General features: G+C 36.3%; 4 protein-coding genes across 5 annotated transcripts; 3 read left to right on the top strand and 1 right to left on the bottom strand.

Annotated features, from left to right (window-relative positions):
* Positions 1-8: 8 nt before the first annotated feature.
* vdac3 (voltage-dependent anion channel 3) lies at positions 9-11,622 on the bottom strand. 2 transcript variants are annotated; one of them, XM_065248312.1, is made up of 10 exons: positions 11,500-11,622; positions 8,906-9,018; positions 7,011-7,082; positions 5,933-5,982; positions 2,853-3,005; positions 2,714-2,766; positions 2,382-2,609; positions 415-565; positions 263-320; positions 9-183 (listed from the first exon to the last, which is right to left on the bottom strand). In XM_065248312.1, exons 2-10 carry the CDS (start codon positions 9,012-9,014, stop codon positions 92-94), a joined length of 966 nt encoding a protein of 321 aa, XP_065104384.1. In that variant the 5' UTR covers positions 9,015-9,018; positions 11,500-11,622; the 3' UTR covers positions 9-91. The 2 variants fall into 2 exon arrangements, with proteins under 2 accessions (XP_065104384.1, XP_065104385.1); XM_065248313.2 differs by lacking the exon at positions 8,906-9,018 and having other exon boundaries at positions 11,500-11,601.
* Positions 11,623-12,204: 582 nt separating this feature from the next.
* On the top strand, positions 12,205-15,379 carry enkd1 (enkurin domain containing 1). Its single transcript, XM_065247882.2, has 8 exons — positions 12,205-12,339; positions 12,905-12,996; positions 13,094-13,315; positions 13,588-13,760; positions 13,913-14,038; positions 14,133-14,275; positions 14,588-14,724; positions 14,804-15,379. Exons 2-8 carry the CDS (start codon positions 12,912-12,914, stop codon positions 14,962-14,964), a joined length of 1,047 nt encoding a protein of 348 aa, XP_065103954.1. The 5' UTR covers positions 12,205-12,339; positions 12,905-12,911; the 3' UTR covers positions 14,965-15,379.
* Positions 15,380-15,938: 559 nt separating this feature from the next.
* Positions 15,939-19,947, top strand: polb (polymerase (DNA directed), beta). The gene is made up of 14 exons (XM_065248310.2): positions 15,939-16,143; positions 16,623-16,680; positions 16,792-16,858; positions 16,959-17,033; positions 17,201-17,259; positions 17,501-17,550; positions 17,625-17,676; positions 17,789-17,843; positions 17,924-17,996; positions 18,285-18,355; positions 18,443-18,529; positions 18,620-18,687; positions 19,016-19,155; positions 19,393-19,947. Exons 1-14 carry the CDS (start codon positions 15,969-15,971, stop codon positions 19,485-19,487), a joined length of 1,125 nt encoding a protein of 374 aa, XP_065104382.1. The 5' UTR covers positions 15,939-15,968; the 3' UTR covers positions 19,488-19,947.
* Positions 19,948-23,419: 3,472 nt separating this feature from the next.
* dynll1 (dynein, light chain, LC8-type 1) lies at positions 23,420-25,667 on the top strand. The gene is made up of 3 exons (XM_065248309.2): positions 23,420-23,528; positions 24,337-24,475; positions 24,854-25,667. The coding sequence occupies exons 2-3, from the start codon at positions 24,344-24,346 to the stop codon at positions 24,989-24,991; spliced, it is 270 nt and encodes an 89-aa protein (XP_065104381.2). The 5' UTR covers positions 23,420-23,528; positions 24,337-24,343; the 3' UTR covers positions 24,992-25,667.
* Positions 25,668-26,862: the final 1,195 nt, after the last annotated feature.

Here is a 26,862-nt window from a genome sequence, read left to right as displayed (position 1 = left end):
TAGGGTCTGGAGGAATTATGGGGGAAATTTTGCTAATGCTAAATTCGTGCTGTTAGCTTTCTGTCGTCTTCTCTGCCTCTCATCTTCATCTTTACACATCAAGCTCGAAGCCCATGCCCACCTTGTGCCCACCGGCGTTAAAGTTTTTACCATCGATCAGAGCAGACAGAGTGAGTTTCACACCTACAGAGAGACACGGTGTTAATCTTTAGTCACTAAGTTAGCTGATAAAGTAATCCAGTTATAGAGAAACTTTGCTTACCTGGCCGCAGGGTCTGCGTGTAACCTACTCCAACCAGACTAGCATTGTTTACTTTGGCCTGCAGAGAAACACAATGAGGTCCAAAAGCTTCTTCAATGAGAAAACATAAAAGCACAAAGCACATCTGATGTGTGTGAAGTTTTGAGACTTACAGAGACGGACGAATCTTTGTCCAGCTGGTATTTAGCAGCGATGCCAAAACGCGTGTTGTTGCTGCCTGCGGTCCATGCCAGATTCACGGCGGTTTCCAACTGGCTGTTTACCTTCTGATAGATTGAGCCACCAAACTCTGTCCCATCATTACTGCAAAAACACAAGAACAACTTCACTGTAAATGACCGAAAATGTTTTATAAATATATACTGAAAGTATCACAATATTGCACTCCCTAAAACTCGCAATGATTTGCGATAACCAAATGATTTTAATACTTTAAGCCGCAATCTAGGTACCGAAAATCATCGCAACTCACATTTCGCAATGTTTTTTTTAACGCAATAATGAATTATTTTAATAATTAAAAAAACATTTAACACATAGTGCATGTGCAAGGTATCGCAATACCGCAACCCCCATGCACTGCAATAGTTCGCAATAACAACAAACTGTTTTATATCGCAAAAGTTACACATAGTCAAAACTGCAGGGCCGCATACAACCGGTGAAATTACCGCAATATCGCAGAGAACATATTATAATGGTTTAAAATAACAGAATGATTTTAATACTTCAAAAAGTTACATATAGTCAAAGATGCAGGGGCATAATATAGATATAAAAATTTTAGCAATACTATAGGGGGGAGGGGGGGGGGGGGGGATATCGCAATGGTTTTCAATAACCCAATTATTTTAATAACTTGAAAAGCTACGCATAGCCAAAAGTGCAGGGCCACAATGTAAGCGTTGAAATCAATTTTAATACTTAAAAAAGTTACGTATAGTCAAACATGCAGGGCTGTAATATAGATATAGAATATAGATATTAAAATTATAGCGATATCGGGGGTGAAAAATACTGCAGCGGTTTGCAATAACTGAATCATTTTTATACCTCAAAAAGTTACGTATAGTTAAAAGTGCAGAACCGCAAAACAAATAGCAAAATGATTGCAAAATCGGAAAAAAAACATCACGTGGTTTGCGATAACAGATTGATTTTAATAATTTGAAAACGTACATGTTATATTACGGTGTGGGGCCGTAATATAGATATTTAAACCATAGCAATATCGCAAACATTAATATCGCAACGGTTTGCAATAATCCAATGATTTTAATACTCCAAAAAGCGACATATAGTTAAAAGTGCAGAACCGCAATATATTTAGTTAAATTATTGCAATATCGGGGGGAAAACATTGTCGGGAAAAACCATTGCCGTGGTTTGCAATAACAGAATGATTTTAATACTTTGAAAGGTTTTGTATAGTAAAAATTATAGCAATACTGGAGGGGGGATCGCAATGTTCCGTATAGTTAAAGTTACGTAAAAAAAAAGTTACGTATAGTTAAAGTGTAGTGCCGCAAAATAAATAGCTAATTTATGGGGGGGGCATCGCTGTGGTTTGCAATAACAGATTTTAATACTTTACATATAGTCAAAGGTGCGGGGCCTTAATATAGATATTGAAACCATAGCAATATCGCAAGCATACATACCGCAATGGTTTGCAATAACCCAATGATTTTAAGCTGAAGCTGAGTGATGCAATGGATTGTGGGGGATTTACATCATCATACATCTCTGATTTGCTTTCTGACTATTTCCTTACACTTACAATTTGGCAAAATGTTATAAAGTTTACATTAATCTACACCGATAGTTTAAGACAGTGGTTCCCAAACTGGGAGGCAGGCGCAAGATGTTGCCGGGGGGGGGGGGGGGGGCATTTTTATAAAACACATTAATTTATTATAATTTTTGTGAAATTAAACGACAAAAAAATAAGGCTACTAACCAACAGCACAACATTGTATAATTTAATGTTTTGTTTAATTCAAATTGTAAATTTGAGATTGTGTCATGATTTTTCTTTGTGGGGGCCGTGAAGAAATTCACCCTACCACTTGTTTAAAATGATGACTAAATAGTTGTTTGGCTCCTGGTAATTTCTTACACATTAGTATGTAGTTGGAAATCTCCTGCCTTGTAGCCCAAAGCAAAGTTGTTCTGGGCGAGTCTGGATTTGGCCGTATCAAAAGCCATCTGATAACCAGCCAACCAGCCTTCATAACCCAGAACTGCTGCGGCGTGGATCGTGGGTCCGGAAAGGTCAAAATCTAAATCACAGCCCACGTTCATGTAGTCACGTTTATAACCCGTCTTCAGCTTAGCGCCCTTCTTCCTAAACATAACACAGGGAAAGAGAAAGGGTTAGAATGAGAATATATTTACTGGGAACATATTGAATAAGTGGGAAAGCAGAGTCATGATTTGAGGATGTCTTACCCGGTGTTGGGCACGAAAGAAGTGTCCAGGCCCAGCTTCAAACCCTTGGCCAGCTGCACAGAAACACGACAGCTCAATAACACATCCATGAACCATTCACAAAATCTGCTAATATGTGATGAAGATGACCTGGACTCACCTGATCTTCCAAAGTCACTTCGGAGGTCAGAACGTTGTCTGTGTTCCACTTCTGGTTCAAACTCAAGCCCAGCTCCTGCACTTTGTACTTGGTCTCCAGATTTCCAGCCGCTTTTCCAGTATCTGTATTACTGGAGCCACCAGTGGAGAACTCCTGAGGAGGAAATGAAAGAAGAAAACACGATCTCAAGAGAGGAAGTTTCACAATGAAGCCGTAAGATCAGAGAAGATTTTTATTCTTCTTAAATATCCTGTTTCATGTTGACTTTAAGCTGGAATGTGGGTTCACAGTAAATCATATTTAAATGACTTAAAGGTATAGTTCACTCATACAGACGAAACAAAGAAACTCATACAGGTTTACAACAACATGAGGGTGAGTAAATGATAACAGTATTTTCATTTTTGGGTGAACTATCCCTTTAACTCTTTCCCCGTCAGCATTTTTTAAAAAGTTGCCAGCCAGCGCTGGTATTTTTTATGAATTTCACAAAAGTTTAATGCCTTTCAGAAAATGTTCTTGTTACTCACCACCATGTCATCAAAAATTTTGATGTCTTTCTTTGTTCAGTCGAGAAGAAATTATGTTTTTTGAGGAAAACATTCCAGGATTTTTCTCATTTTAATGGCCTTTAATAGACCCCAATACTTAACAGTTTTAATGCAGTTTCAAATTGTAGTTTCAAAGGACTCAAAATGATCCCAAACGAGGCATAAGGGTCTTATCTAGCGAAACGATTGTCAAGGATGACATATCGAAACTATGCCCCAGTGTTTATATGTGTGGAGAAAGACGACTGTTCCGACATTGTTGTATGTCGAATGATAATAATAAGTGTCTTTGTCTCATTTTATTGTTTAAAATTGTCCGCAAATGTGCATTTCATATATGTAACACGTGACCTTTCAACGTCATTATGCAATTACGTGAGGTCGTGCTGGCTCGTCACACAGACGGAGGAAGAGAAGTTGTGAATTAAAAGTGCATATTTTTTATTTTTCTTGCCGAAAATGACAATTGTTTCGCTAGATAAGACCCTTATGCCTCGTTTGGGATTGTTTAGAGTCCTTTGAAACTGCAATTTTAAACTGCATTAAAACCGTTAAGTGTTGGGGTCCATTAACTCTTTCACCGCCATTGACGAGATATCTCGTCAATTAAGAGAAAACGCTTCCCCGCCAATGACGAGATTTTCCGTCTTTACGCAATACCGCTATTATCCACCAGGTTGCGCCCTTCCGCAACTTTTTAAACCCTGAAGTATTGCCCTATGGCAAGCGGCTGCATGTCCGTGTCTTTTTTAAAGATCGCTCTAAATGGGATCTCTATGAAAAGTCCGTCACAAAAATGGAATTATCTCTGCTTTTTGCTCAAAATGTGGTGTTTTTGCAGAAACCTACCCATATTCAAAAGCTGATTACAAAAGAACCACTGAAGGTAGGATGAAACAGGTTTTTTGTTTGTTTGAAAGCAGAGGGTCTGTTCTTTCATTTGGTATATTGTATGTTTATATATTTAAAGAAGAACATTTTCTGGAAGGCATTAAACTTTGGTAAAAATCATGATAAACGCTGGCGCTGGCTGGCAATTTTTTTTTAAAACGCTGCCGGTGAAAGAGTTAAAGTTCATTAAAATGAGAAAAATCCTGGAATGTTTTCCTCAAAAAATTTCCTCAAATAATTTCTTCTCGACTAAACAAAGAAAGACATCAACATTTTGGATGACATGGTGGTAAGTAAATTATCTGGAATTTTTATTTTTTAAGAAAATGGACTAATCCTTGAAATATATAAACATACAATAAATCAGATAAAAGAACAAAACCTCTAATTAATATATATATATGGTGGATAATGGTGTAATTACAGATTTCTAGAAAAACTCGTCATTGGCAGGGAAGCGTTTTCTCTCCGTCAATGACCGGGAAAGAGTTAAGGTAATGACTGGGAAAGAGTTTTATGTGCAGGGTTTTAACATCTTTATGTTAGCCATAATGAAACTTTATGACCAGCTTCAGGTTTTGTCACCTCTTACTTTAAAACACTCATACATTTGCTGGTCAGTCTTTAGAAAACACATGATAATGTAGTTAATGTTCATTTAGATGTTAGGATCTTGGGACTGTGGTGGCAAACACTGCTAGTCTTTGGACTTTTGAGTAAATTTGCAATAAGTTACGTAATACTTTTGGTGACACCAACAAATTCCTTTAACAAATGCGACAGGCCCCAGAGCAAGAACAAGCGAGAACAAAAGAAAAACAATTTTTGAACGGAACAGCAAGACAAGAAGCGACAGACAGGATCACAGAGTCTTTGGATTTAAATAGAATTTCCTGCTTTTTAAGTCATTCTTAAAGGTCCCGTTATTCCTGATCCCATTTTCAATGTTAGTGTATACTAACATTAAAGTTAGTGTATAATGTTGCTGTAATAGCATAAATAATACCTGCAAAATTATAAATCTCAAAGTTCAAGCAATATATTTTCTTTAACAGAATTTCCCTTTAAAGCCTACAGGGAATGGCCGGTTTGGACTACTGAGCGCTTACGGTTACAATATCTGAGTCCGGTGAAAAAAGATAAGTACATTGTGTGAAAAATACTGCGTTTTTTTAACACACGAAACATGAACATGTTTTATTGTGCACTGTATACACAATCAAAGCTTCAAAACACAGGAAAAACGGGACCTTTAAACTTCCTAACTCAGATTATCTGTCTGTCTTCACACACACAAACAGCATCTGTAATCTCAGTCTTACCATCTGATGGCCGCGTCCAAGAAAGATAGCAGGACAGAAAGACACAGTTGTGCAGTTAGAGGAAAGAGATTCACACAAACATTTAGATTCGTGTTAATCACACAAACAGATTCTCATAACCTGAAGATCACATCTGATCCAAAAACAGATCAGAGCACACAAGTTCACATGAACATGAAAAGGATCAAGCTTCAATACATGCAAAAGTACTACAGTTGTACCATAGTACCGTGATGAAATCAGATGGTAATACTGTGGTACTTTAATTGATATTAAGCAACTACCATAATACTTAAAAAAACATAAAATAACTCACAACTCCATTCTGAGACTTGGTCTTCAGGTCCAGTTTAATCGCTCCAAACGCTAAAAAAAGAGATTCAGTTAGAAACCTGTCTAAATTTTACTCGTAGATGAGCAACAATACAGTTTAGTGTTTTTATGTGAGACTTCGTGGTCCATATGAAAGTGTGGCGTAAATGAATTTCCACTGGATATATACATGATGTTAAGATGTAGTCAAACATTACTTTTCAATAACCAACATTAAAGGGCACCAATTATGCCCATTTTTACTAAATGTAATATAAGTTTCGGCTATGTCTAGAATATGTCTGAGAAGTTTCAGCTGAAAATACCCCACAAACCATTTATTAAGCCATGTCCAAAATGCCTCATTTTGGGTGGGAGCAAAAACGCACTGTTTTTGTGTCTGTACCTTTAAATGCAAATGAGCTCCAGCTCCTCACTCCCTTACCAAAATAAACAATATGCACTTTCGTGTAAAAATAATTCCTGTGAATAGAGTCTGAGCCAATTGTATTCTCACTATTTAGTTATGGCGGACGGCATACTGTGGGTGGAAACTATGGTAATGCAGGACAGTCGGTCAGTGGCTGTGGGCGGGGCTTTATCAGTGTGATGTCACATTAACAAGAAAATCAAAACAGCATGTTTTTTTTTTTTTTTTTAAGAATAAGGGGTGGATTTTTATACCGTTCACAAACTACCAACACACATTTATGTCCAAACACCTTCTAAAAGTGGATTTTGCATAAAAGTTGTCCTTTATTATCTAGAAAACAGAGTGTTTGTATGTATGTAAATGATTTTCAGTACAACAATCATGTGATATTGCTTAAATCGCTAATTGTTGTGATAAATATTGTGTTTCTTTGTATGTGTGGAAAGAGCTCAACAGAGAAACATCTGTGATCATATCAAAACCTTTACCCGTTCATCTGTATACAGGTCTCTATTGATTCTGCTGTCTTAACATTACCATTACAACAACTCGCTTAATATTTACTTAACAATATTTAAATACAAAATTGACCATTATCAGTTGTTGCTGATAAGCTCAGGACGATCTTTGGGTGTCTGGGATCTCTCACCATAGCCTTTGCTGAAGATATCCTTGGCGGATTTGCCCAGGTCAGCATATGCTGGGGGGACGGCCATGTTTGCTGAAAGAGAGAGAGAGAGAGAAAGAGAGAGATTCAGTATGAAAGAAAAAATCATACACACACTAGGAACATGTCATACACATGATGCATTCATAAACCAGCAGATCTAGTAAGAGATGACAGATCAAGATGAAGTGTCGTTGCTTAATACAATCCTTTTAGCTTCTGTGCTAGAAAGCATTAGGTATAGGCTGCTAACATCATATGTGTTGGTGTTACTTCATGATCACACAACTACACACGTGTACTACACGGTGTGTTTCACACGCACACAAACAGGGGCTTCAAATGTTCTGGGTTCAGTATACAGTATGTCAACATCACTGACATGATGTTTAACATTTCTCAGATTGTAAAAATTCCAACCAAGCAATAAAAGTCATGAAGAGTCATTCTAAAGGAGGTTTAAATGAAGAAATGTAAAGCTTGTGGTTTACTTACATCACTTATTCTGTACATAAATGTCTCATATATAAAAACAGTGTGTATTCTGGTCATGGCCTCACTACATAAACTTTAAAGGGACACTTCACTTTTTTGAAAATATGCTCATTTCCCAGCTCCCCTAGAGTTAAACATTTGATTTTTACCGTTTTTGAATCCATTCAGCCGATCTTCGGGTCTGGTGGTACCACTTTTAGCATAGCTTAGCATAATTCATTCGCGCTAAAAAATAACCAAAGAGTTTCGATATTTTTCCTATTTAAGACTTGACTCTTTTGTAGTTACATCGTGTATTAAGACCGACGGAAAATTAAAAGTTGCGATTTTCTAGGCAGATATGGCTAGGAACTATACTCTTATTCTGGCGTAACAATCAAGGACGTTGCTGCTGTAACATGGCTGTAGTGATTTTACGCAGCGCCTGAAAATAGTCCCCTTTGTTACTTTGGCCCGGTCCCAAATGGCACACTCCAGACTTATGGACTTCCTCAGAGTCCACACTTTGATGACATCATGAAGTGCAGACCTTAGGAACCCTTGACGCGAGTCCACGAGGGTGCACCGGAGTCGTATTTTGGGAAAGACTCGAGCGTCACGCCGGAAATAGAAAGAGAAGTTGCCCATCATTGTGAACTTCTCCCTTCCGTCGTCTAATTGCTCTTTCGCTAGGACTTTTGGGTTGGTGAAGTTCGTGAAGCCTGCTGCAGTGCAAGGATCAAGGATGCAAAGGGGCTGCTGATGAGCACACTTCGGAGAATAAAAATGACAGATGGGACGGACTCGTAGACTAAGCGAACACGCGCAATTTAAGGCCATGAGTCCGAAAGTCCACATGAAGTGCGCCATTTGGGACAGGGCCTTACAGTAGCAGGGGACTATTTTTGGGCACTGTGTAATATCATTGCGCCTCCTGCAGCCAGGTTACGGCAGCAAAGTCCTTGATTATTACACCAGAAGGAGAGTATAGTTCCTAGTTATATCGCCTAGAAAATCGCAACTTTTCGTTTTCCGTCAGTCTTAGTACACAATGCAACTACAGAAGAGTCAAGTTTTAAATAGGAAAAATATTGAAACTCTTTGGTTATTTTTTAGCGAGATGCTAATGGTCTAATCAGATTCAATGGAGTGTGCTAAGCTATGCTAAAAGTGGTACCGCCAAACCCGGAGATCAGCTGAATGGATTCCAAAATGGTAAAAATCAAATATTTAACTCTAGGGGAGCTGAAAAATTAGCATAGTTTCCCTTTAATACACAAATACAGTGAATGCAGCTGAGTTTGTCAAACCCAGAACATCTTTTAATACAAGACATCAGAGACACACGGGAGTGTTTCAGCTAATTCATATTTCATCTCTCTCTAGCTCTCTTTCTGACTCACCGCAGGTCTTTGGTTTACAGTGTTCACAGGGCTTACTGCTTCCCTTCACCTGTGTGTCTTTCTTCTCCATTCTCTCCTTATTTGAACTCTGCTTTGCTCTCTCAGACATGTCACTTAAAGGATTATAATTCAGAATTATACACACGCAACATGTATGTGACATGCTGCAATTTGTCGTCAATGGTAAATGACATCACTTGGTACCGGCCTCGAAAGATTCACCATGGCTCAACAAATCACTCATCAATGTTTGTTAAATAATGCAAAAATTTGGCATTAGCTAACCCTGTCATTAATAATTAAAAAAAAACATGTGATAACAGTGACATGGAGGCAGAAACTGCGGTTACCATGGTAAATTTTTGCAAAGGTCTGTCCTGGGTAAGAGGGGTACCAATGTCTCTTCAATCACCATGACAACCTCTAAACTCACATCTACCCTTAATAAAGAGGCATATCTCCAGGTGCTGAATCAGCATCTGTAGATCCCACACATACACACAAGTGCGTGACCTTAACCCCCACCCCGATACCCCAGACACACGCTATAAATAGTGAAGACAAACTGACACGGCTGTCCCATGTGATGTGAGGCGTTACGAAATGGGAATGTTTTTCATCTACATCTAACCTCCATAAAGGTGCAGCAAGCAATTTGTTCGTGTAAAGAAATGAACTGCACTGTAAAATGATGTCCGCTCACAGTCATATCAGTGATGCTGATGCCGGTATAAAGGATCAGCCGCTGATACAGTAATAATACATGAAGGAAAATCACCTGCTGTACCTTTAAGAGGCTTAATGTGACACATGCTGTACCTGCTATTCATCATTCACAAACACGACAAAGAACCAGCCAGTCATCTTCAATAACAGTCTAAGGATGGAGGATAAATAAATGCCCTTCAGAAGCCCTCCACATACAGAGGCCATTAGAGAAAGTGGCTCATACAGACTCAATGAACGCCTCTATGATCATGTGGAGTAAAATGGCCAAGATGTTTGCAAGATAAACAAGGAAGACATTCATACCTACCTGACAATTCTGTTTGCCAACAGATACAGACAAAGAAAAACGTGATACAAGGCATATTTACACTGACACGGTTGCAGATTTGTGCTGTATATACAAATAAGCATGCAGCTGGGCTTAGATTTTTTTTAATATGTAAAAGTTTTCTTCTTCTGCAGTAACGTGTGCGTGCAACCCTACCTCAATGCATTCGTGGTATAACTACAAAAAAAAATTTTATTTGTGTTCATGGACAGGATTTTCCGCTTTTTTCGTGTCACAAATGTCTTTTTCATGTATTGGTTTTTCCTTTATTTCCTACTTTTTAAAATTGTTGTCGTTTGGGGTTGAGGTTAAAGTTGGGTTTAGGTTAGGATGTCTGAAATGTAACACGAAAAAGAAAGTTTTGCTACGGACACGAAAAACTATTTGAAGAGTTTGGTTCCAAAACAAGATAACTCGAGTTAAGAAAAATCTTGTTTTTGGATTGTACATTCCAATTAGCATAAATCAAACTGCAGTTGGTTTGTTTTGATGTAAGCCTTCATAACTAATACAGCTAAGTAGCACAATAAAACTTTAGATTGGGTTGGTTGGTGCGTGTGTGCGTGCGTGCGTGCGTGTGTCAAAGGTGTGAATGTAAAGCCACTGGCACGCATCACAAAACGCCTTTTATAAATAGCCTTTTATTCTTCTACATCTATGGCTTTAAACCACATTAATTATTATATACACAAATAAATTATAAAGTTACACATCACACCTTAACTAATTAAGAAATGGCACAAGTTTAACACCCTGCATGTTAACCAGTAATACAAATACCAGTTTATACGTCCAAAATCTAGTTATGAAACTACATAAATGTATTTGTATCACTTTAGTAACATTGATATGTGTGATAAACCTTAAAAACCACGACTAACTCGTATGCGACATCATGTAACAATAGAGGGTTAAGATTTCAATCAGTGTCCCAGCGGACAGTAAACAACGCAACAAAGAAGGTCGCGCAACGCTCGGCGAATCATCGAGCTTGACGCGCGCCGCACGCACAACGCCCATATAACGTATAACGGAACACTTCTCCGAGTCACACTTTAATTCCCTTAACGTTATGTGTTTCACAGTGATTATAAAAATGGCGAGACGGCTTTTCACTAATATAAGTTAAACATGCAAGTGTTTAATGCGTCTTTAGTCGACTTAACTGTTAAAGAATAACATGAAAACAGCATCTGTATTATGTTTAAGATGTCCTTGCTGAAAATTCTTACACGTGAAGAGAAAAACTGAGATTATACGCGTAATGCTTTATTGTATGTTTAAAATGTAATATAGGAAAATGATGGTCACGTGCGATTTATCAGTTATTTAATAACGATCAGGATTTAGGTGTCACCAATGTGTCTGCGGCCCTAGAAACATACTGTCTCAAATCTTACAGTGCGTGTACAAAACAATCCACTATCATTTTAAGCAGGCTGTATTAAGAAGTGTTTAATATATGTGTTGTTGTGATGCATGCAGCAGTTTTTCATCGATACAGCATGCATAACAGTAAAGACATATCGTTTCTTACCGTGTCGATGTGCGTGACCGTGTTTCTGCACTGCACAGCGCGAGAGGGCACAGTGAAGGAGACGTGAACCGCGCATGCGCAATCTGTCAGCTTTCCATTTCTTTCCAGTATTGTGTAAATAGGCAGCTTATTTTTTTATATGTGGGTACAAATGTCACATTATCGTGACATGATCTATTGCTCTAAAAAGCACTTTGTAAATAAGTCTCAAGTCCGCTATTTTGGGGTTTGATAAAGGAATAAGCTGGCGTTTTCTACTTCTACGTCTTGTCAATATCTATTTCTATGTCTTTGATGTTTGTTTTTTATGCATTTTTATATGTTTATAATTTTAAACATAAAAATGCATTTCATTTTTTTATTGATTGATTACTGACTTGACGAACCAATCTCACGTATCAGATCTACAAATATTCCGCAAAGCAAAACAATGCCTTTTTACACAATTGACTGGTTGCCCAAAAATTGACTTGTTCAAAGGTTTCCTTGTTGATCAAAGACTGTTTGTATGTTTTATGATGATTGTCTGGTTTATCCTGAACTGTTAAATAAACTGACTGCATTTTTTACACGTTAAGGTTCTTCTGTAAAGTGGCTGTATGATGTTGAGATTTAATTTCACACAAAACAATTTAGTGACATTGTACAAGAAGGTACTAATGTCTTCTGTTCCCTGCACTAAGATCTTTAGGATAAATGTGCTGCGGTCCCTTTAATGCGTTGCTATGGTGATGCTGCGCGCTTGTTGTTAGCGCGTCATCAGTCTGCGTGTAACTGGAGAAAGAGCAAAAACAGCACAGTATTTGCACAAATATCAAATAACTAAGGATTTTATTAAAGGTAAGTCTTTAATGAATAACTTAATTACATTATATATTCTGTCGTTGATGTTTTAAGCAGATTATAGTTGGCGATGAATTATTCAGATTCGCGGATTATCTGAATCATCAGGTGTTTATTGACATTAGGAGCTCATGCAGCCGGGAGAAATACACAATCAGTTAATAAATATTAAAAATTAATGTGCAAATCTATGTCCATTATATAAGTAAGTCCATCATACTATAATCTGATATGAAAATATTTCATATGTGGTACGCACCTGTTGTAAGCATCATTAGACTCATAATAGCAAAATTTCCGTCTATATAATATATGTAAGAATAATTATAAATAAGCCATTATAATTTGCTGACCACATTTTAATTTGCTGAGATTTATACAAGATAATACTTATCAAATGGCTTATGTTTAAATGCTAAATATAATTAAACATGACATTTATTCTTTGATGAATAAAAAATGCCTTTTCCAATGTAATGTGCTTGGATAGTTTGTTTGCTCTATATGGTCTGTAAAATTAGTATTTTCATAGATTACATTTCTTTTTTTAAATCTTCTGAAGCAAGAATATGTGTGAAGGGCCTTCAATGATCTCTGGTCCCATACCTCCGGACCCTACATTGTTTCCTGAATTTTACAAACGCCCATCCTCAGGTAAGATCAAACCAGCGATGTTACTTTTGTGTGTCATATAAGGTGGTATTTTATTTCTCTTTTTTATGTTGCTCATTTGATCTGTCTGTTGTTGAAGCTCGTGGTCGACTGGAGGGGAACTGTAAGTCTCCAGCTTTTCTTAAAGGTCCTTTAGCTCCAGATCCTGTGCTGTATCCTGGGTGCTACAGCGCTCGGGTCACTCCTCGACCCCGCATTGGTGCTAATGCTGCTGACATTCTGGAAAGAGGCCAGAGAGGAGTGATGGGCAGCTTACTGAAACTGGAGGGAGTGTCACTGATCCCCAATCCAAGCAAACCCAGTAAGATCAAGTCCATTCTGACTTTTTCCAGACTTAATTGCCATAACCATCATTTTTACAATCAGTGTTTGCATTTCATCAGCTCATTTACATTTTAAAGGACACACCCAAAAACGGCATATTTTTGCTTGCACCTTCAAAGTAGCAATTTTAACATGCTATAATTAATTATCTGTGGGGTATTTTGAGCTAAAACTACACATACGCACTCTGGGGACACCAAAGACTTATTTTACATCTTAAAAAATCTCATCACATGGCCTCTTTAACAGAACCTGTCGCACGTGACTTTGGGAAAGAAAATGTCCGTAAGCTACGTGAAATTCAGAGAAGGTTTCGAGAGTTGGAGGCACAGAGAGAACATGCCAAACCTGTGCCTGTTAAAGCACTCTGGACATCGCCAAAATACCAGGATGTCTCCTCCAGGGTTATGGCCCAATTACAAGTGAGTGAGTTTGGAATGAATTTTTCACATGGTTTCAGTGCAGTAGCAGTTTATTACTTTCAAATGATATTCAGACAAATAAAAATGTTTTTTTTCCATTCAGCAAACGTTTTAGCACAAGCCACATCATAATGTTTCTCTGTATTGTGTAGGAGACGAGCCCACCCAAGAAACCGGAATGTCAGAATTTCCTGAAAGCTCATTCTGGAGTTCGACCGCAGCTCAGATGCTCAGAGTCTGGACCGGCACCGGACGCTGTTGGACAGTCCGGTTCTGAAGTGCGTCAAATATTTCTCTGTTCAGGCTGAGGAACACAAAACAGTTTCTTTCTGTTGCAATGATCATTTCCTCTTCACTGTTGTGTATGTGTAGATGGAGGTCAGAGGTCACACGGTAGACTTTGTGAGTCACAATGCGCGTGCTGCAGGGAAGACGACCTTACGGCGATCTCAATCCTTACAGGACCTCAGAGAAAAACCACCACCCAGCGCTGAGAAAGGAAAAGTTCCACAGTAGTGAGTGCTTCTGCTTGTGATTCCCTTTAGGTTCCCATAGATTCTTACTGCCATAATACTAAAATTCATACATGCATAAATTAAACTAAAATGCATATAAACATTTTTAATCCGTAAAGTTTGACTGATTAGCCCTAACTTATTGTTAGTTGGTTGGACCAGTTCTTAAGACAAAGTCTTAATGTACCGGCTATGTTTATGCAACCGGCTCCTTGATTTAACATCTGCAATCTTATTTAAATCAACAATGTGCAGTACTTTTTTCCATCTCAAGTTGTTTCAGTTCTGCGTCATGCACTCTATTTTTGTTAGTCTGGAGCAGAGGAAGATGCAGTGGAGAAAAGAGGAGGAGGAGAAAAGGAAAAACATGCGGGATCCTTCCATTCCTGCTGGACACACACAGATGTCTGAACAAGAGAGACAAGAAACCCTAAAGTCTCTTAAAGAGAGTAAGTGTCCAGAAACATGTTCTATCTTTTTCTAGTTTTTATGGAGCAAACAAGTCAGTCAGTCTCTCTCTATCTCTAGCTCACAGGTCTCTGGTCAGTGAACTGGTCTCTCTCCCAATAAAAGCAGACACACTCAGCATTCGTTCACGACGTGCAGAACTTGATCAGCGTCTCTCTGAAGTGGAGGAAGCCATCAAAATCTTTTCCCGTGACAAAGTTTATGTAAAAATTGACTCATAAACACAGCACTGTGTTATTGATCCTGCTACATTACTCGATGAGAGTTAGTTCACTGCATTTATTTTCACTGCATTTAAATATCTTATCAGGGGATTGTCTTTTTGGGCACATTGTCGATGTAAATCAAATATTTTTTATTAAATGCACATTTAGACCTGACTGAGGTCTCTTTGGCTAATGATCGACTTTTACAATTTTAATTTTCCACATGAATCATAATTGCAGTATTTCTGTTATCACATACAGTCATTTTGTAGATTTTTTCAGCTGCAGCATTTGTACTAGCCAGATAACTATTTATAATGTATTTGTTAATTTTGGTATTAGTAGAATGTTAGCTTTGAATTGTTTTGGTGTGTTGTTTGTAATGATTTTTAGTATTACAGTACTGAAACGACAGTGGTGCTTATTTTGAAGATCACAATAAACATGTTGTTTATTATAAGCTGTTTCGAAGTAAAAGTACCTCACAGAAAAGTACATACACCAACTATCTACATCAAATAAATGTTGGCCGTTTTTCAATCCGAAGGCTGCAGCCTGTGGAGGTCGCATATGCAGTCTGCCTACGTCATCAAGTCTGGTTTATTTAATTTAACTGACCATTAAATTCCCAGGTCATAAGCATATTATACCAATTTACAAATAAAAAAGAATAATAATATAATATTAAACTTTATAACTCTTAATATTCTGAAATAAGACAGTATTGATGACGTATGCAGCCTAGATATGCGACCTCCGGAGCCTGCAGAATTCGAATTGAGAAACGGCCAAAAATTACCATTTTCAATATTTCTTATTTTTAACGCATTTTAAATGTGTGCCCTTGTTATCTTACAATAATGACATCAACATTTTTTGTTTTTTGTTAAACGTTGTATCTTTAAACCAAAGACCTTTAAAAGACTCGACGACTCATGTAATACACTCTCTGATTGGTCAGTGTATGTGCAGTGGGCGGGGCGTCCATAATCCCCGCCCCGTGTTCTTGCGTGGCTCTAATGCTGCTAATTCGAAGGCTTTGTCCTGTTGTGTGGAGCGTCAACTCAGCATATTTTCAAGTAAAAATACAACGTTTACCATTTCATATATTAAATCCACGATTGTTATCAAGCATGAGTAAACGGAAAGCGCCACAGGAGACTCTGAATGAAGGAATTACAGACTTCCTTATAGGTGAGTTCTGTGACAGCTTAGGTTAGCATGTGGCTAAGCTAGCTGGACCTTTAAATAACAAATGAATGAAGATAAATTGATCAGAAATAGTGTCTGTTCCTACGAGAAACTGACATTTAATAGATTATTAATGACATTATTATTATTTTATTTATTAGTACTATTTTAAGGCACATGGTTTCCAATTCAATAATCTGAGAACAAAACAAAAGCAGGCTGTTTTACAGTAACATCCTGTATGAATATAACACCATGCTTATATTTACAAATGCATATATATATATATATATATATATATATATATATATATATATATATATATATATATATATATAGTGTCGATTTTATAGACTTTATAATCTTCTTTGCTTGCAAGTTTCTTGATTTGTGTCTCTTAATTGTATTTAATTGTGAGATTTTGTTGCTGGTCCATTGAGGTAGTAGTGCTTTAGCTAAAACACAGTTTTTTCTCCTTTCAGAGTTGGCAAATTATGAAAGAAATGTCAACAGAGCCATTCATAAATACAATGCTTACAGGTAATGTGCTTATCTTGTATTCATAACTTTATAAATAGAAACAACAAGAGGTTTTAGAAATAAATTACAAAAAATTATGATATAGATTGTGTCATATATTTATTTGTTTAGAAAAGCAGCATCTGTAATCGCCAAATATCCACAGAAGATCAAAAATGGAACAGAAGCAAAGAAACTGGTACACAAGCTTTATATTTACTAGTATTGAGCACCCTGATGTTTGTTATTTGACTGATCTGAGCACAGCATTTTATTGTTAAATGTTTTATTACCATCAGGATGGAGTTGGTGCAAAGATTGCTGAGAAAATCGACGAGTTTTTGACGACGGGGAAACTGCGGAAGCTGGAAAAGGTATTCGAGTGCATTGGTATTGTTATAGCATATTTAGTTTTATTAATGATTATTTTTTTAACATGTTAATCAAAATGATATGCTGTCTTATAGAGACCTCCATGTCTTATATCTATGCATCATGATAATTAAATTGCATGCTCATTTGGTCTGTGTGTCTTGTATAGATTCGCAATGATGACACAAGCTCGTCTATCAACTTCTTAACCAGAGTGACTGGAATCGGGTACGACGGTTTTCATTTCAAGTCAACAATTGAGGAGCTTAGATGCAAAAGCTGCTTAACGCCACCTCAGTCAAAATTGAGATATTGATGATATTAACCGAATGCTCTCGACACTTACTATACATTCATTAATTTATTATACATTCACATTCATTAGAGAGTTTTGCATCTGAGGTCTTTAATTAAAAAACAATAAAATTACATCATGTGCATAAATCATTGACTCTCTCTTTGATTTTAGTCCTGCTGCAGCTCGAAAATTTTATGATGAAGGGGTCAGAACATTGGAAGGTTTGTTTCCGATCATGTTTGCGAATGTTTTTTCTGTAATATTTTAGTTTAAATTCTCACCTGTGTGTTTATAGATTTAAAGAAGATTGAACACAAACTAAACCACCATCAGCAGATTGGATTAAAGTAAGCCTAACTACCTCACGGTGGATTTGTATCATAGCGTTTGTTTTATAATTATTACTGTTTTCAAGTAATGTTTGTGTTTTTAATGTGTGCCTTACTCCATGTATTTAAGGTATTTTGAAGAATTTGAGAAGAGAATACCTCGTGCCGAAATGCAAACGATGGAGGTAGAAATTTCTTCAGTGATCTCAATAATCAAATGTGTCAGATTTGTTAGTTTTAAAACCGTAATGATTTGTGTTTTCAGTCTCTGATAATAAAGGAGCTGGAGTTGTTGAATCCAGAATACATCGGCACCATATGTGGAAGCTACAGAAGAGGTAACTGCTTATTTACAGTCGCCTATTAAACCTGAATGATGGTTGAAATTCAGCAAGATGTTTGTCATTGTAAAACCGGTGTGACATGAACTTTCTTTCAACTGAAATGCTAACTAGAAAAATGCAAATGTTACTTTGGATTCGTTCTGTTGCTTTTAATGAAAGACAAATAAACCTTGTGTGTTTTGTTTTTGTTAAAGATGGAAGATATTTGTTAAATGAGTCAGATCGAGGTCAGTTAATACTTGTTAAGTTAATTGACTCGAATGTGTTTTTAATAATCTTTAGGAGCAGAGTCGAGTGGTGATATTGATATACTGCTGACTCACCCAAACTTTACATCTCAATCTGAAAAACAGGTAAACTTTGTTTACTTAGAAAATTGAAAAGTTTTAAGGATCGCAAGATTTAAGTTTTCACAATATGATGTCTTTCTCTTCCTGTAGCCAAAACTTCTTCACGATGTTGTGGATCATCTAGAGTCCATCAACTTCATCACTGACACCCTGTCTAAAGGAGACACCAAGTTTATGGTCAGCTCTCTCTCTTTTTCTCTTAAATTGTATCTCACTAGAAAAAATTGTCAATCACAAACAAACAAACAAGGAATGTTATTTCCTCAGGGTGTGTGTCAGCTACAGAAAGAAGAGGAGGATAAAGAAGATAATATTCATCGTCGCATTGACATCAGGTTTGCATGGATTTTATATTCCTGTGTTATTCAGTTTATTTAGGCATTTATGGCACCATTGTACTCTTTAAAGTATCTTGGAGGTCTTTGTAAATATAATGGTATTTGTATATGGTGATTTTATTAAAATTCAATTAAATTGAAAACTATTACCACCTAAAATCATAACTGTGCCATTGCAGTTTGTGTTGATAAGGATTTGTCACTACTGCATGCATAGGTGCCAAAACAAGACATCCAAAGATAATTTGAACGCTATAATTTCCATGTAAGTCATATTATGCTTTTTCCAAACGTTCCTCATTTCTATACCTCTCTGGTCTTGTAGGCTTATTCCCAAAGATCAGTATTACTGTGGTGTGCTGTACTTCACTGGCAGTGACATTTTCAACAAGCACATGAGGACGCATGCTTTGGAAAAGGGCTTTACTCTCAATGAGTACACGATTCGTCCCCTCGGGGTGACTGGTGAGAAACGTTGATCGTTGTTACGCACTTTATCTGCTTTTTGTTGATTCAGTTTCCTTGTTTTGGTCTCCACAGAGCCCAGCACTGTGTGATTTTATTATCAGTATACCTATAACAGTATTCGTTATACAAACATTTTCCATAAGCATATGTTAATAATGGCATTCTGTAGCTATAAAGCTTAAGGAGTCTGTGTACCTTGGAAATTGTTTTTCTCTAATGTTTTCTATTGTACAGGTGTGGCTGGAGAACCTCTGCTGGTGGACAGTGAGAAGGACATCTTCGACTATATCCAGTTTAAGTACAGGGAGCCAAAGGAACGAAGCGAGTGAAACACAGATGCTAAGAGAAGTGTAAAAAAGCTGTTCTACCTCTTACAGAGATGTAACAAATCAGTCAAAATTCATACTTAAACTCTGTTTAAGTGCAAGTGTTTTAACTAGAGGACACATTTCAGGAGGTGATATGCATTTAAGTTTGAGGTTTTATACGGTAGGTCATAAAGGCATCTGCATAGCAGTAGTTGAGTGTTTTTCTTTTAAATCATGTGTTATATTTTAATTTGAAGTCTGAATTGCGGAGAGCTGTTAGAGAGATGCACAGCCAAATAATGTGTCAGATTATGTTATTCTCTCAAAGATAAGACGGCAAACATTTGCATGTTATAAAAGATACTTGTAAAATATCCCAGTGGTGCTGTTTATCAAGTTACATTATTTATGTAGGCATTATATTGTTTGAAATATTAAAATGTAGTAAAATGCAGTTGTCAAGTGTGTTTATTGTCATTTTCTTGTACTATAGTGTCACCTCAAAGTGAAATACAATAACAAAATAATATTTTAGAAACTGAAATGGGTACATTACACATACACAGTCACAGACACACGAAATATATTGTATATACACATTAATACATTAATGAAATTCTATCAAAGTGTGTGAATTTTTTTTTGTTTTAAGTGAATTTTCCATAGTTTGCCAAATGGATGTCAGAATAAAGTTTGATATAATTATTGTATGAAATGTTTTAGTGTCTTTGTTAAGAAAAAATAAATTGACCTGAGTAGATCATTTTTCTTATAATAATATTACTCTGAGACTGACATCATGAGATGGAAACAATATTTAAGAGACAAATTTAATTAGAATGCTTTAGCTTAACATCAAATTTTCCTCAAAAATTATAGTTGTCATATACCTGGACAACATTTGTGGGATCCCATCTATTACTTGGCAAGAGCTTTCTTGATTTGTCAAGCTCTGATCTGATTGGCTGGCTTAAGTGTGGCACATACAGTGGTTATTAAGACATTATGTATATACGGTTAGATTGTAAAGAGCAATGTGCTTAATATTGACTGATTGGTTTATGAGCATCACTAGGCTAAGCATGTTTTATGATAAATATTATAAACATCAAATACAAATAACTCTGTTTCTCTGATGTCATCATTTATTGACACCTTGTAATGACAATAAAAGTCACAACTTCTTCACACTGCATGTATATATGGCCCTAAAACAGAATTTGTCTGTATGTTTAAAAACCATAATTTTAGTACTAGAAATTCACACTTCACTATCATTACACTGAATGACGTTCCAAATGTAGAAATAAAGAGAAGTTACACTGACAAATACATTATGATGAGTGTTTCGGTGTATTGAGAAGTAACAGCAGATAATAAGATAAAACGTTGTCTACAGTAAGCATCTTTATTTAGATTTTTTTTTGCCAATTGTTGTTTTTATACAAATTTATTTTAATCACACATTGTATATTAATTGTTTCAATTTGTATAAGTTTTAATTGGGAAATTTTAATCTATGTGCTTGCAGGACCACACATTTTTCCTAAAATTAGTTTTTATATTGAATTTTCCAAGACATGTTTAATAGACTACTATTTTAATGTCAGAAGAAAAATGTATACCATTTGGTTTGTTGTACAATAGTAATGATTCTAGAATTATTTAAAGAGATTATTTATTTAGTGGATTAATAGAAACTTATCCCAATATTTAGAATTAAAACTTGCTAGTGTGCATATTTTCTAGACCCACCCAAACATTCTGCTTTTCAATGAACCCAGAGTATACACTGAAAATAAATGTAAATGTAATATAAAAGTAATATGACACCTCAAATTGCATTTAGTGTTAAAGATATTTCACCCAAAAATGAAAACTCTATCCTCATTTTCTAATCCTAATTTTGTTGTAAATCTGTATGATTTTCTTTTTTCTGATGAACACTAAAGAAGATATTTTGATAAATGATGGTAAGCACACATCTGATTGTAACCACTGACTTCCATAGTAGGAAAAAACAAATATGATGGAATTCAATGGGTACCATTAAAAGGGCACTCCACTTTATTTTGAAAAATGCTCATTTTCCAGCTTCCCTAGAGTTAAACATTTGATTTTTACCGTTTTGGAATCTATTCAGCCGATCTTTGGGTCTGGTGCTACCACTTTTAGCATAGCTTAGCATAATCCATTGAATCTGATTAGACCATTAGCATCGCGCTAAAAAATAACCAACGAAATTTTTCCTATTTAAAACTTGACTCTTCTGTAGTTACATCGTGTACTAACTGACGGAAAATTAAAAGTTGCGATTTTCTAGGCAGATATGGCTAGGAACTATAGAAAGAACTTTATATAGTTTTAATTTTTTCAACTTTTAATTTTCCATCAGTTTTAGTACGCAAATTAACTACAGAAGAGGCAAGTTTTAAATAGGAAAAATATCGAAACTCTTGGTTATTTTTTAGCGTGATGCTAATGGTCTAATCAGATTCAATGGATTATTCTAAGCTATGCTAAAAGTGGTAGCGCCAGACCCAGAGATCGGCTGAATGGATTCCAAAACTGTAAAAATCAAATGTTTAACTCTAGGGGAGCTGGAAAATTAGTTTATTTTCAAAAAAGTGGAGTGTCCCTTTAACGGTATGCTTATCATCATTTATCAAAAAAATATTCTTCATCATTTATCACAATACTTCCATAATATCTGTTTTGCTATGGAAGTCAGTGGACACAGCAGCTGTGTGCTTACCATTATTTATAAAAATATCTTCTTTTGTGTTCATCAGAAAAAATTATTTCATACAGGTTTAGAACAACATGAGGATGAGAAAATGATAACAGAATTTTAATTTTCGGGTGAACTATCCCTTTAACACAGTGTTTCTTAAACCGTTTTGCCAGTCCCCACATTGGAGTTAGGGAAGGGTTCCAAGCCCCACCTGTCCCCCCAACAAAATGGTAATCATCTAGGCTTTAAAGGAGTAGTCCACTTTAAAGATGGGGTCCATTGACTTTTTATAGTAGGAAAAAAAATACTATGGTAAGTCAATGGGCCCCATCTATAAAGTGGACTACTCCCGATTAACGGTTGAAATTTATTTAATCACATCATATTTTAAAACATAAAAGCATTAAACACTTTCAATAGAGAAAATAACGTTCAAATGTATTATCACTTTGCATGAAATAAGACTTTGTTTACAAGTTTACTTGTAATGTTCCTATTCCCCACAGTGGGACCCACCCCACACTTTGAGAAACTCTGCTTTAACATCTTGATTTATGGCATATTGCAATTGCCTTCAAACTACTTTGTATACCTCCATGCACTCTATTTCTGGACAAAAAGTAAAGCTATAGTTTTGGTATTGAAGTATTACACATTATTCTATTAATAATACATTTAAATACCTCCATGTACTCCATCTTATTTTCATAATACAATGGAATTAAATGTGATTAACTCTGTGTAACTTCATGTAATCCATTCTAAACTATAGTTAAAAATTGCCCCGCTGCTATGAAACAATGAATGAAAAGCGCTAGTTAAATAAACTTTAATTAAATGTCCGTCTTTGCCAAAAATGAATTAAACTAAATAAAACTGATTCATCACTGATGGAATTTTTTCTCCACTTCAGTGATTAAGTTATAAGATCGCATGTGGCTCCCTGTGATTTAAAATCGCGCTCAAAATGGCTGAACACAATATAAAGTTCCCTTTACAGAGCACCCGAGGAACGCATCCACTGCCTTTCCCCGCCTTTCTTCTGGAAAATTCACAGTTTGTTGCTATGGAGACCAACGAAGCGTCTAAGGAGCAATGCATGATGGTCTGAAATAAAATGCAGGAATACATTGCAGGCACTAGCTCGCAAATCTAACCAATCAGAGGCCCTGGTCTGGCAGTCACGGCCAATGGAAGACAAGAGCGGGAGGAGTCTCCGTCAGTTACACACCTACATTACTTTTAGTCAAGCACACAGCGGGAGCATCACGGGCGCGTCGCGTGTACACATACACTGTCTCTGTGTCTGAAAACTGCATAAAAATAAGGTAAAACATTTCTATTTTTATAGTTTGTATCGTTTACGGGTATAATACTGTATTTTCCTTTAAAAAAAGCGATATTGGAGCGTGTTGATTGTTTGCACACCCATATTTCAGTAGCTGATGTAAATAATACATTTTGGAATATATAATTTACCAGATTAAAAAATAATGTAAAACTCTCTTTTTTACCATAAAGTCGATGTTGCTCGTTATATATGTCTTGACAGTTTTCTCATTCCTAAAAATGTATATGATCCCATTCATTTAATTTCACTACGAATAAACCCCCTAAAAAGCTAAATAAATATTTAGTTTTATGTCTTTAGATTATTAAGTGAGTTTTTTACTCACTTAATAATCTTTTTTAATTTATTGTATTAGCAGCATTTCACTGTAAGTATTATAAGTTTGGTGAATTAGTCTTTGCTGCTGCTGAGTACAGCTCTTAGTTCAGGTGACCATGGCAACAGTAACCTGGTGAAATATGCCGCGTGATGTTATGCAATAAAGACGGAATAAAGGCTGTTGAGCATCTCATGTGCTGTTATTATATAACCTCATCCGCGTGGCTGGTGGTCTCTGACGCTCAATGTTTGACCAGTCTGACCAGTAAGGTGGATGGTACTGGATTGTGTATTTGGGGCAGGGCAAAAAACCAACATGGCTCCTTAATACGCACCTTTGATTGAAAATGATTATATTGGCCGCCCTCAAGAATAGATACTTCTAGTGAAACTTAACAAGTGTGCGTCAGAAGGTGTGAGTACAATTAATTTCATTTGTTCGTCATCATTTCTATCTTCCTTTGCAGAACAATCATGTCGGACAGAAAGGCTGTGATCAAAAATGCGGACATGTCTGAAGAGATGCAGCAGGATGCTGTGGAGTGTGCCACACAGGCGCTGGAGAAATACAACATCGAGAAAGACATCGCTGCCTACATCAAGAAGGTAAACGCCTGTGGTCTTTTTCGGCTCGTTGGGCAGGACACTATAAAGACGTCCAGCTTTTAAATGGGACGTCTTTGTTAGCTGGGGTTATTTTTAGCACTGAAGATGTGCTCATGAATACCTTGTTGTCAGTTTATTGGTGAAGTAAGCAGAAACGTAAAGTTGACATGCAATCAAAATGGTTCTCGTTTATTTTCGTCACTGTGCATCTTTAGGCACTAAATTTCTCTAATCATCTGTTTCCATTCTAAATATAATTGGATGCTTTGAATTACCAAAGGATAAGATAAAAGCTACATTGTGTTTCAGGGTGAAAAACTCAATGTGAATGTGAAATGGGATGCCTGCAGTGTTTCATTCCAGCCTTTTCTCTTGCAGGAATTTGATAAAAAGTACAACCCCACCTGGCATTGCATCGTGGGAAGGAACTTCGGCAGCTACGTGACTCACGAGACGAAGCATTTCATCTACTTCTACTTGGGTCAGGTGGCCATTCTGCTGTTTAAGTCTGGGTGAACGAGCGACGCCATTTCAACAGAGCATTAAAACTGACTGTATCTACTGGGCTGATCATTCCTGTACTGGGACCGGCCTTCTCTCGGCTGCCTCTTTTGTTCTGATATTATTTCGAAAATGGCCATATGAGAAGAGAATGATAAAAGGAAACACTTGTATTTATTTTTGTTTTCTATACACCGTCGTTGAAGCGTTTTGTCTCACCTGAGTTTTTTTTTTATTAAAGCAACGTTGTTTGGCTGTTTAAGTGGATTTTGTTGTCTGAGGTGATGTAAGCAAAGTTTTTAAAATTGTGTGCATCCATGTTGGACAACATCCACGACAGGAAAAACGCTCAGGGTCCACTACAGTTAGTAGTCCTATCGGCATGATTAAACCTAATACGGTCTCATTAATAAAATATATTTTTGTCTTATCGGTTATCAGTTGGGGTGCATTTATATTTTTGTTTAATTACAAGAACGTTTGTGTCTGTTCTTCTGACACAAAAATGATAAAGTTCAACAAGTTTTGCATCTCTTTTGCAGGACTATATAACATGACTGTACTAAGAACCAATAAATTTGACATTCATGAATGAAACTTTGCTAATGCAGCATTTTAAATACTCTGAATTTCATGTCCATTTTAATAGAATTACAGCAAATGTGATTCATTAATAAAGTTATTAAAATACTGCAATGCTCATGACTCAGTTATTCATGACTACTGATGTAAAACGTGCAAAATACCAAATCTCCAGATTAGGATATGAAAATGTCAACACAGCAATTTTAAACCAACTCAAAAACAACCACTGACAAAATCTGACTTTTTCCATGTTAAGTGCTATATTTGGGTCCCCATTGCTTCTATCAACCTAAAAAATATGATAAAGAACAACCAAGTAACTTGGTTTTGGTGCACCAATCTCTGCATGTGAAAAAAATAGGTCATTGAAATTTAGCTCCCCTTGTGATGTCACAAGGGGATTTTATAATAATACCGCCCCTTAATCTGCACGTTACAACCACAGTGCTGCCATTTAGTGCAGAGAAAATAAAAACAGCACAATTGAGTTACAATTTCAACTAACCACCATCAAGTGGCGATCAGTGTTTGCAATAAATCAACTCATTTGCATTTAAAAGGAAACACCTCAAAAAGGCACATTTAGGTGAAATTATCTGGTATTCTGAGTTAAAACTTTTATTTGGGGGAGAGCGGGGTACAACCTCATGCTTTTTGACTTTGGCTCTATCATTCAAAAAATATTTAAGTTCATTTATATTTTTTTACACAATCAACACACACATATGTGCTACAAATAAACACTTAAAGTGTTTGTGGGACCTACCGTTATCGTACAATTACATTGAAAGTGACAGAAGTGCAAACATTACAACTTACACCATAGGTGGGGTTAATTGTAATAAACAGAGGGTTTGTTATAACGCCTGCTAATTCAATAAAATTGTCTATATACTAAAGGTGGATATTGTTTATATATCTGCCTAAAATAGATATCCACACATTCACCCATCCATTCATGATCCTTCATCTAACCATCCTTTGATTAAGGATCAATGCATAGAAAGATTTTGAAAGGGCTGCACAATTAAGACAAAAAATTATAATTGTGAATTATTTCCCATGATATTGCATTAACAGTTATCATGATTAATAATATTTAAATTGTTTATTTCATTGTGAAGGTTTAGCTGTAACACCGTGTGACAACTAACCCCGCAGTGTAAAAATGTTTTCAATCCCAGCTATCAGTTACTAGGACTGGCTGACATGTTTCAAAATTGTGTTATGTATTAGGTAACAAGACAGTGATTAAAATAATATAAGGTTGGATTTGGTAACTTACACACCCAACTCAGAAA

The sequence above is a fragment of the Paramisgurnus dabryanus genome, chromosome 11 (genome assembly GCF_030506205.2).
Source record: "Paramisgurnus dabryanus chromosome 11, PD_genome_1.1, whole genome shotgun sequence".
NCBI classification, from domain to species: domain Eukaryota; kingdom Metazoa; phylum Chordata; class Actinopteri; order Cypriniformes; family Cobitidae; genus Paramisgurnus; species Paramisgurnus dabryanus.
This window is presented reverse-complemented; position numbering and strand designations above follow the sequence as displayed.

What these genes read in the sequence shown, in the direction of transcription:
- polb (XM_065248310.2), top strand. Translation starts at nt 15,969, where the DNA reads ATGCTGCTAATTCGAAGGCTTTGTCCTGTTGTGTGGAGCGTCAACTCA. An exon ending in AACTGCGGAAGCTGGAAAAG is followed by an intron (nt 17,034 to 17,200) that starts GTATTCGAGTGC and finishes TGTCTTGTATAG; the next exon opens with ATTCGCAATGATGACACAAG. An exon ending in CATCGTCGCATTGACATCAG is followed by an intron (nt 18,688 to 19,015) that starts GTTTGCATGGAT and finishes CTGGTCTTGTAG; the next exon opens with GCTTATTCCCAAAGATCAGT.
- enkd1 (XM_065247882.2), top strand. Translation starts at nt 12,912, where the DNA reads ATGTGTGAAGGGCCTTCAATGATCTCTGGTCCCATACCTCCGGACCCT. An exon ending in GGGTTATGGCCCAATTACAA is followed by an intron (nt 13,761 to 13,912) that starts GTGAGTGAGTTT and finishes TGTATTGTGTAG; the next exon opens with GAGACGAGCCCACCCAAGAA. An exon ending in CCTAAAGTCTCTTAAAGAGA is followed by an intron (nt 14,725 to 14,803) that starts GTAAGTGTCCAG and finishes CTCTATCTCTAG; the next exon opens with CTCACAGGTCTCTGGTCAGT.
- dynll1 (XM_065248309.2), top strand. Translation starts at nt 24,344, where the DNA reads ATGTCGGACAGAAAGGCTGTGATCAAAAATGCGGACATGTCTGAAGAG. An exon ending in TCGCTGCCTACATCAAGAAG is followed by an intron (nt 24,476 to 24,853) that starts GTAAACGCCTGT and finishes TTTCTCTTGCAG; the next exon opens with GAATTTGATAAAAAGTACAA.
- vdac3 (XM_065248312.1), bottom strand. Translation starts at nt 9,014, where the DNA reads ATGTCTGAGAGAGCAAAGCAGAGTTCAAATAAGGAGAGAATGGAGAAG. An exon ending in CTGTAAACCAAAGACCTGCG is followed by an intron (nt 7,083 to 8,905) that starts GTGAGTCAGAAA and finishes TCTCTCTTTCAG; the next exon opens with CAAACATGGCCGTCCCCCCA. An exon ending in TTCCAACTACATACTAATGT is followed by an intron (nt 566 to 2,381) that starts GTAAGAAATTAC and finishes GTGTTTTTGCAG; the next exon opens with TAATGATGGGACAGAGTTTG.